Below are 10,479 nucleotides of genomic sequence, written 5' to 3' on the forward strand. Positions count from 1 at the left end.
GCAAGCGTGAAATATGACTTCATTTTATACCTAGTTGTGGACTTAGAAGTCGAGTTTGAGTTCACAATTTGGGTACTTCAAACTGTGTTTCTCTAACTCGGGCTTACACTCAATAACCTTTCTATTATCTTTGATCTGCAGCTGACGAGGGAATAACTGAAGAGTACCTATCAAAAAATATGCACAAGCCAAAACAATAAATGAAGTCGATTTTCCAGCAAATTCATACGTTATGCTGCCAAAGCTTGGACCAACTAAAAAATAAACAAAGCGATTTTTAGGTTCGCGTTGTAAGATATTCTGAAATATTCTGAAATATGATAGTTGAGCAATTTGACAATACGAACATAAGCAATAACTAATATAGCCTTACCCAAGATACCCATAGCCAATCCACCCAAAGCAGTTCCAAGATTTTTTCCTCTTTCTTCCTCATCTGGAAATTTACTTGCAAGCAACGCCAGTCCTGCCGTTGAAGTACATGCAAACCCAACGCCTTGTAATGCAGGAGCAAAGAACAAAACACATTACGTATTTCCAAATGCAAAAGCTAATAAAAATGGTTGAGTAATTTAATCTACCTGATATATTCATCTCAGATACGTTAATAATTGTTTGTATGCCAATAATGTTTATTGAAATACCGGAAGGACATTCGCATATTGTGGGAGTTGTGTTGGTTCAGAACTGAACACTGGTGAAATATGTTCATGGAGTAACAATGCTTTCCGCAATTAACTACAATACATAAAATATGAAGGAACTCTCAATTCTAAAATTTTATTTATATACACTTATACTTTTTTAATATAACTTGATTGGACATCTATTGAACTGAATTGGGACCTTTGCAACGGAAGAGACTAGGTATTCTTTCTCACGCAATACCATTAAACAAACAACTGTACTGCATAATAAATTATTAAAACAAAATTTAATGACGATTCGACTTACCCCAGCACTTGCAATCTTCTTGCACCCCAGCACTTGCAATCTTCATGCAATCTTATTCGAACTCTTGGCAAACATTTATAACTATGATTACGCCGTGTTATCGGCATAATATCCCTACCGGGATATATTTAAAATCTGTTTAAATAACTATCAATTCCATAACGCTGAGATATCAGTTCGGTATCCTGTCATCGCACTGTACATTCCTGCTGCCGTTCCCATAGTTACTCGCACATATGTGCTTGGAGTCGTTTTTCGTTTTACTTTTCTGTGTTTCGAGCGTCTCTTGGATTCAGGTCGTCTCGATTTTTCACTTCTTTATATTCTTTTATTCATTGTTTGATTTTTTTCATTGTTTTATGATTCATTTATTAGACTTTAGCTCAGGTGTCGCCGCTCGATAACCAATTTTGGTTTTGGCGACTCCTTTCACCTCGAATTATCCGTTTTTGCTTCCTTTTACATTCTGTATGCATTTAGTGTATTTCATGTGTGGTGAAAAATAAACTACTGATTACTACTGATTAGGGATTACTGAAGAACTTTTTGAAAACAAAACACGAGTTTTTACACTGTTTTACCTACACAAGTGACAAGTGTATTATCCACTACCAATGTTGCGTACACAATGAAGACGGCAAGTCCATTGGAGTTTCGAAATCTGTCATTAATTAATTAAGAAAACAACGAGCTAGAAAAATATGAAATCACAAAGTATTTGACATTTATCGAAATCCCTGCATCAAACCCCCCTCCCCCCCCCAAAAAAAAATATATATTAGAAAAGTATTGCTCTAGACTAGCTCATTCATTTCCAGAAACGTTCTGTGTCTCGTGATCCCACTTAAACTGGAGTTCATAATCTACGAAAATGAACACCTAAGTGGTGTCAGTTTCTGGTTACAGCGGATGTATGTATGCTCATCCATAAGCATAAGAATTAACGTAATTGAATCTTAATCTGTGCTTGAATACCGTCTTAATCCCCAATGGTTCTCCCGCCATATACGCAAGCATTTCGCAGCAATACCTCATGTGACTCTTCAAAATATGCACCGAGAAGCAATAAATTTATATTCGTTCTCAGAACAGCGCTTTAGTTGATTTCAAATTAGTACTAATGTTTATTCGTCTAAAACCTAAAGTTCTTGTGTATTTGTTTGTATTAGTTACTTTTTGATCTTTCGTGATGAATAATTACGGGAGAATTACGGCTCAACGACGACTGTTTTTGCCAAAAGAAAGTTCTATTGTATTGGAACGGCGAGACAAAACCGGTTACTTGGCTGCTAATCTGAAAAGAATTTGGAAAGCTAAGACTTTGAAAGAGAGTGACAACTTTCACTTTAGAAGCACGCTCATTCACACATGAATGTTGCTGATTTAGTATACTTTTCAATCCTCTTTATATCTTTTCGCTTTTTATTGATATTTTTACCATTCCCTTCTACAAATAAATTAGTTATAGGTTATAGACAAAATTGAAGTATACTACCATACTGAACTACCAAAATGCACATGCATATTCACAAATAAGCCATAATTAAATCTAATTTATGAAAACCTGAACTTTACATTATCAACATCTAACGCAATATTTTACATGATCTACAAGAAAGCATATTTATAACTTTATCAAACATTTTTTCTCAGAAATTTAAACGTAGTAAGCACTCCCAACGGTTTCCCTTTCATTCGGGATAATATTTTCTACAGTTTGAGCAGTATTTCTTTGAACTCCCTTCAACCAATACTGAATCCTATTACTCTGGTAACTTTGAACTATGAACCGAAGACATGGAATTCTTAACTGGAGCAGAAAACAGAATCTAATACAATTCCTGGGAAACCATCTGTCTTGCACCAAATACGAAATTTGTGCATCGATAATTTATGAAATAATGTTATATAGAAACAAGAGAGCTATACTCAAATATATGGCCCCGAAGACCAAAACGAAACAGTACGGGTATGTAATCTGTCACAGTAGACTAACGGTATCGCAGTCTTCATAACTCCGCCTGACCACCAATATTGATGACGTCATCGCAAGAAAAAATAACGAATCCAATAGACCCCACAGAAATCTTGGAAATGATTAAAAGTAATAGCCTCCTATCTAAAAATACATTTTTAACCGCCTAAATTTCAAAGCAATTGGTCCAGGAGTTGATAAAAAAAAGCCAAAAATGAAAAAAGAATTCTAGTAACAACATAATAACAGAACAATCCATATGTACACTTTGCCCAATACCACGAAATGACAGTATATATAGTTCTAAGCGTCAATGGGAACAAGATAATATAACGATGGGCGATGACTCCTGAAACCGGTCTAGAATACAAAAAAAAATTAGCGACGACAAATTCCCTTGCCTAATATGAGATGCTGTCATCAAGATTCTTGAAATTAGGGTCGAATTGTGCGAATTTTTCAGACAGTTTTGAAGCATGTCTGTTTACGTTGAACTCATTAAAAGCTGAATGCAATTATATGCAATAATATATGCAATGCAATAAGAACGTTTTTTGCTTAAATATATCATGTGTGTCTGAATTATTTTTTATGCTACATGTTTGTCTGCATACAGGCATATATATCTTGTCTGAATGGTAGGTGCAACATGCTAAGATCTAGCAGTACGCATATCATCTCATTGTTAATTAGCCTGCGACCTCGCTTTACACTGATTTGAATATTGAAGTAACGATTATAATGCATAAATAGTTTTTATATGATGTGCTTTGCAAAACAAAAATGACAAAAGTATGAGATTCACGAAAACAAACAAGGATCATCAGAAAGGGTAACTAAAAAGAGCGAGCATGCACTACATATGCAATAATCCTAGAGTAAAACTTGAATCTGATCCAAAACTCCTAATCAACATACGGAATATCCATTTATTAATTCCTCTTATTCATTCGAGCAAATGCATACATATTAATAACAATATAATGCAAAGAATAGTATCAAACTTTTCCGCCTTCGCGTGTTATAAATAGAATTATAGCACTGGTAAAATAATCAATCACCAACACATAGAAGGAGAACACTTGTGATTGTGAAATAACTGAGTCTAGTATTATAACGAGCTCGTACCGATATAATTAGATCAGCTGTCGCAAAAAAAAAAGATTGAAATCAAATTTTACCAGCTAACATATTAGAAATTCTATTTGATGCTGCATAATTGGATATTTATTTGAAATACTTCATTTTAAGCTTCTTAACTCGATTTTATCAATTTTCAGATTTTCAATTTTCAGATTTTTTTTTCATTTCAAAAATTCTTATTTTTCCATATCCATAACTCTTCCAACTGAAGATAGTTGGGGGTCGTATGAAACAGTATCATCTCCATTTTCACTGTTTATTATAGCCTGCAAAAATATTTAATATATTTATATTTAATATATTTAATATTTATTAGTATTTTGGTATTTGGAAATAAATAATTTCAAGATTGGTTGCTGTTGCTGTAATTGAACCATTTCAAATCATGCTGTTTCAATATCGATAACGTCAAATTTCTTGCAGCAAATATAATAACAAGAAATATTAGAATTTTAAATTATCATAACAAAAATTACAAATCCTGTTGATAGTAGTGAATCGATGTTAAATTCAAACAATACAAAGAAAAAACCATTTTACTGTAACTTACCTGTTTCTCATCATCAAGTGAAGGTGGATTTCGCAGAAAAATGACGAAAGGTGCAAATATGACATTCAGTATAGCGACCAAATACATTAGCCAAGCAAAACCAATGAACCGAATTACTGAACCAGCTAGTAGAGGACCTGAAATAAGTATATTTTGTTGTATACCATAGTGATAGGTCCAATGAAACTGGTGAAAGGAAAATTGGGGTACAGTATAAATTTTATTATAATATATTGTCGTTCTGAAAAAGTAAAATTCGATTTAGCAGTAACCAATTGGTAATAGACGGCTTTTAATATCATTTTGTGTACAAATAAATCTATTTTTTATAATCAAATGAGTTCCACACACACTGTAATTTTATTACCTATTATAAATGCAAAACAAAAAGAAGCGTCTGCAATTGCGTAAACGCTTCCGTAAATAGACGCGTGTCTGATATCTGCCAAATTTCCCATTATAGGAAGTATAGTTGCATCAACCATTCCCACAGCAATTCCGAGTAATATGCCGGGCCCGAATAATTGAAAAAATCTGCAAAATGAACGGTGTTTTCTATAACAGCAAATTTCGTAAGAATTACATAGTTAATCAATGAATCGGAAGATATACTGGAGTCCTTCGAGATATACAGTAGCCAAAACCAAAAGGTGAAAACTCACACCAAAAATAAAAACATTTTTCGAGCTACCAGATGTTAAGTAGATCCGGAAGAACGTCCTGCAGTATTTATGTTGATTTCAAACGAAAGATTCGTAAAATTGAAGGTGCTGTATGTCTAATAAAGGTTGTGTGGTACTATCGCACCACACAACCTTTATTAGACATACAGCGCCTTCAATTTTACGTTAGCTTCGCTAACCAATAAAATTTATTAGTGCGGCATTGATCATAAGATCTTTTTACTCGAACTGAATAGTGGTTTTATATATGTGTTTTGACTTTGGAGATGTTAAGTTGATATAAAAAATAAGATTGACTCGTATGAATATCCATAAAATACACCAGATAAATGTTTGTATTCTGGTTATGTTTTTGTAAATGAGCAAGATTTTTATATCCTCTTTTTACTTTGCTAATTTGTTAACTATAGATTCTGGGGTATGATAATGCAACGGTACAGCACATGCCATCGTAACGAGTGGATAGAGTTTTGAAGTTACATCTCTTTTTCTAACCCTATAACGATAATCGTATCTACAGTAACATATCAAGAAATATGACGATTTTGTCGTCCTAACTGTATTTGCGATTAACGAACAATCTATTGTAAAAACGTCAAACTATTCGGTACTTACGTTTTCGATTGCGGAAAAGTCACACACCCAACGGCTGCGACGAAATAAGAAATAAGACAAATAATCCATCTATGTCTAACACTACCTATTCTTGGTGTAACGACTGTCATTATCAGGTATGAAATGCTCACAGGAAGAGTGGCAACTCCTGAAATGAAAACATTTTGGGGTTTTAAATATTCTGTATCCGATAAAATAATTATTCTGATTATTCTGGCATATAGTAAAATCAATAATTCAGAAAAAAATTGATTTATCGAGTTCGACACTGTCATGCTAAATTTTGGAACTTAAATACTGGTTTCAAGTTCTAATATTCAAGCCAAAAACTAAAATTCCGGTGAGTAGTTTTGTACTATTTTCAAATTTTCAGATCTGTTTGATGACCAACCATGTGCAAGTTTACAGACCAATAATGTTCCATGATTGGATGTGTCGTTCGCCAAATTTCTATTTGTCATTCAAATGATAATGCCTTATTAGTTTGCTTAAAGCTGCTCTGACACCTAGTGTTTTTACCGAGCATCCACTTCTCAGCGCACATAGTCGTCATCATCCAGATTGGAAGACCCGTTTCCATGCAACCAATTCCTAAATTTCCCAACATCAGGGCCGATGCTCCCAGTAAAATGAACGGGTCTTTAAGCATTTTAAATATAGAAAACGACAACGGGCCTTGCTGAAATATAAACAAACGTATTGAGAAAATGTAGTATCATGTGCTCTTATAAAATATATGCACTTTTGAAATGTAAGCTATTTGTAAGCTAACGAAAGTAGGGTTGGACAAGATTCTGTAGAGTTTAATTCCAACATTTGTATACTTTAGTTGAATACAGCGTTAAATCTTATTGTAAAAATTTTCCGAAATAATTTTGAAAAAAGTGTTTAAATCAAAGCACAGCTTGAAAAAGGGCAAATTAGTCTTTAGTTGTTCAGCATGTTCATCTCCAGAAAGATACTACATCCAATTACATTAACCGAATTCTTATTTCTGAGCATCTTTCTGGTATTGAATGATAATTTCAACAAAACACATATCGTGTTGATTTCCTATTGTTTGCTTCGTACAATTCGTAATAGCGATAAAACATTCAAAACGAAAAAAAAAATCAATACATCAAACACCGAGGCAAATATATCTAGTAATAATGTCGCGGTGCTCCTGAAGTATGCGCACCAAGATGTCGCAATAGAATTAAATTTTTTTTATGAACGTCAATTGTAGATTCAATTTTCAAGCATTTTTTAGAAAGCATAAAATTACATAAACCGCACAACAGACGTAATTTCTGGACTTCATAACAAACAAGACTGGGAAATTTAACTGTATTCGGTAGCATGTGAAAAATTATTGTATTCGTTAGAATAGTGGTATCATTTTTTATTTGATGACTTCAACGCCTAAATCTACAAGAGTCGCACTGATTATCATTTCGGTTATTTGTTTAGTTGGGGTACTCGTTTATTTAGTGGAATTGGATGAATGAATTTGTGTGAAATTTCACTTAGTCCTTCAATTCGGGAAATCCATAGGTCTAATTTTGTTATAATTGTACACAAGCCAAAGTCAATATGTGTAATGCGTTAAATAAATTAACACGTGGCAATAATCAGCTATTACCTGACCAGAATTCGAAAGCTGTAATTGCCTTGAACTTAACTGAAGTGATCCTATGATAAATGAAGCAGCAGCGAGCACCAGAAATGGTGTTTCTTTTCCTGCCAGTTCGTAAGTGACGCTACCGAAACTTGGGCCGACTGAAAAAATAAAGTAATTCAATATCACATATGCGTGCTACAGTTGGGTAAACATTACACAAATAAGTTCGTTTATTTTTTTGCAAAAAATACGTTTATCCTATTTTCATACTACAAATAAATACGAAATTACTTAGAACCCCCATTGCCAGGCCTCCTAGTGCGATTCCCATCATTTTTCCTCTTTCTTCGTCATCTGGAAATCTGCTTGCAAGCATTGCCAGTCCAGCTGTTGAGGCACACGCTGATCCAATGCCTTGTAATGCACGAGCAAAAAATAGAACGGGATACGTCTTTCCGAAAGCAAAAACTATAGAATGAAATTTTTCACAGTTATTCATTTAAAATTGAACAAATAGTCTGCAAACTCTTTTAACTAGAATGTGACTTACTTAGCGAAGATACTACCAAAACTATGTATCCTGAGAACATCGGTACGTCGTAACCAAATCGGTCAGTCAGAGGGCCAACCGCAATATTTGCTATTGCTTGAATAAACGGTTTCGAGGCAAGAAGGAATGCGAGAAATAGATTTTCGGCTGCTAAGAACTGCTTGTTACGACTTTCCAGACATTCGCTTCCTGTACCGTTTCTAGAAACTGCAAATACATAAGTTGTGTGAATAGTCATAGTCACAGCTTCCATGAACAATGTACAGGGTTATAATTGAATAGATTGTTAAATAATTCGAGTGGATCTTGGCATGGTGCCACTAGCGTCCAAGCCAACTTAAGATAATGATCAATTCGACAACAAATCAGATTATGTTTGCTAGTGGATTTAAATCGTAGGATTTTAAAGGTCTTTTTGTGCAAGTACTGATTTGAGATGAGAATGTAACTAACAAATAATAAAATAATAAATAAAATGTTCTTTAAGCAATTTACAAATATAGGGCCCATTTACCATGAGTTGTCTCTGTTGTTTGTCCCTCCGTGGTTTGTTTTTCTAAAGAACGAGTACTTACTTCATGTATACCGGTTAAGGAGGAGAATTCTTTAGCTTCCTCATGGAAGAAATATTCGGGCAATATTGGAACTGAAAAATAATATTTAATAATAATGAAAAATATTCAGCAAAATGACTCAATGACTTCAATGACTGTAGGAAATTGTAATTCCCAGTGGCATCAGATTATACATTATGTAGAATGAAATATACAATAATACACGGCATTGTCAATGTTGGAACTTTACACAATTATACCCGACGAGGCGTAATATTTTTCACCGTAGTGCTAAAAGACTTTATATTGCTTAACAACGAAATCTAATTGCAATATAGAGAAAAGAAAACTTATTAAATGCCATTAAATCGGGAGTTAGACGGCTAAATTTGAATTCACTTGATTCCAAATATGTAGTTTAAATTTAATACTCACCTACACAAGTCAGAAGCATGTTATCCACCATCAAAGTCGCGTAAACTATAAATACTGCCAGGCGATTGGAGTGTCGAAATTTGTCAAATCCTGCCTTAAATCGTGATTCACTCGCTTCCATATTTTAGTTTAAATGGTAAAAGCTTCATATCTAAAATGTAAATATTGTGACAGCTATTACATGTATACATAATTTGTGTTGGTAAAAATATATTTTATACTAACTATACACTAAACCACAAATAGACCAAGCGACATGAAGGCAATTTTAAATAGCATTTCTAAATGGAGCTATAGTAAAGTTATGCATATACAGAGTTTTAAAATCTATTGTCTCGCATATTCTTTATTTTTCGGAGGGCACCTTACTCTCCTACTAAAGAATGCCTAAAAATGAAAGGTAATTTCAAACGATTAGACATCACTTATTGATTTATTACACTTCTGTAGATTGAAACCTTGCACTTGTCTGAATAGGCCCTGCACTGACGTTTAATCACACTAACTTGCATTAGTTACATAATTGTTAAGCGAAATAATTGCAGCTTTAAACACAATGTTAATATGAATTCTGAATTGAAGTTCAAGTATATCTTGTGAGCGACAAAACTTCACAAGCCACTATATTCAAATTTTTTTGTGCGTTACACGTTTTAGATATAATAGCAGTGACTATTTAGTCTACATAAAAGTCAAGTGAGATTATTTCAATCTTTTGTGCCTCTAATTTGATAGACTGGGCTATTAGTGCTGTCTAATTTCTTGCTTTCTAACTTTTTTGTAAATAAATTTTTAATTGAAGATATCTAAGAACAGCACTAGACAGTGGCAGAGAAGATTCATTTCGCAGCTTCCTTGTTTTAAAATATTGGATCCTGCAAACTCGACAGCAACCGCACTGTACCAATCAATCATCATTGAAAATTCCCGCAATTCTGAGACTTTCAAACGACCGGATTAACCGTGACAAAATAGGTGCAACCTTTCATGACGTTTAAGTAATTAAGTATATTGTCAAGCTCATATCCTGCCGTCTCGCCTATGCCTAACGACATATAAAAATAAAAACAATATTGATATATGAGTGGGATATGACGAATTCAAAAGGACTTCTTCGGAAGAAAAGCATGTAACTTTATATAACTTTAGCACAAATTAATTAAAATAATGGGACGCTGGCAAAAAGTTTATTCACACATTCCGAATCATATATCTGATGTCTGTAGAACGCAAAAAAAAATTAATTTTGCAAAAAAAAAAAATTTAGTGGTGAGAATGGTCGTTGGTTGTATAAAGATCAAAAATTAATATCAAATAAGATTGGCTCATAGTTTTCCTGAATTTTCAGTATTCGATCCTGCAAAAAAGTTTATCAATAGCACATACTTAGATATGATCCCTTATTCGTATACTGTTA

The 10,479-nt window shown here is 33.6% G+C and overlaps 1 protein-coding gene across 1 annotated transcript; it reads right to left on the reverse strand.

Annotated features, from left to right (window-relative positions):
- Positions 1–3,665: 3,665 nt before the first annotated feature.
- On the reverse strand, positions 3,666–9,221 carry LOC120337302 (synaptic vesicular amine transporter-like). Its single transcript, XM_039405058.2, has 10 exons — positions 9,063–9,221; positions 8,588–8,719; positions 8,074–8,280; positions 7,815–7,991; positions 7,545–7,681; positions 6,440–6,599; positions 5,921–6,068; positions 4,990–5,156; positions 4,623–4,759; positions 3,666–4,338 (listed from the first exon to the last, which is right to left on the reverse strand). Exons 1-10 carry the CDS (start codon positions 9,181–9,183, stop codon positions 4,249–4,251), a joined length of 1,476 nt encoding a protein of 491 aa, XP_039260992.2. The 5' UTR covers positions 9,184–9,221; the 3' UTR covers positions 3,666–4,248.
- Between the last annotated feature and the right edge of the window lie 1,258 nt (positions 9,222–10,479).

This window comes from Styela clava, chromosome 10 (genome assembly GCF_964204865.1).
Source record: "Styela clava chromosome 10, kaStyClav1.hap1.2, whole genome shotgun sequence".
NCBI lineage: Eukaryota > Metazoa > Chordata > Ascidiacea > Stolidobranchia > Styelidae > Styela > Styela clava.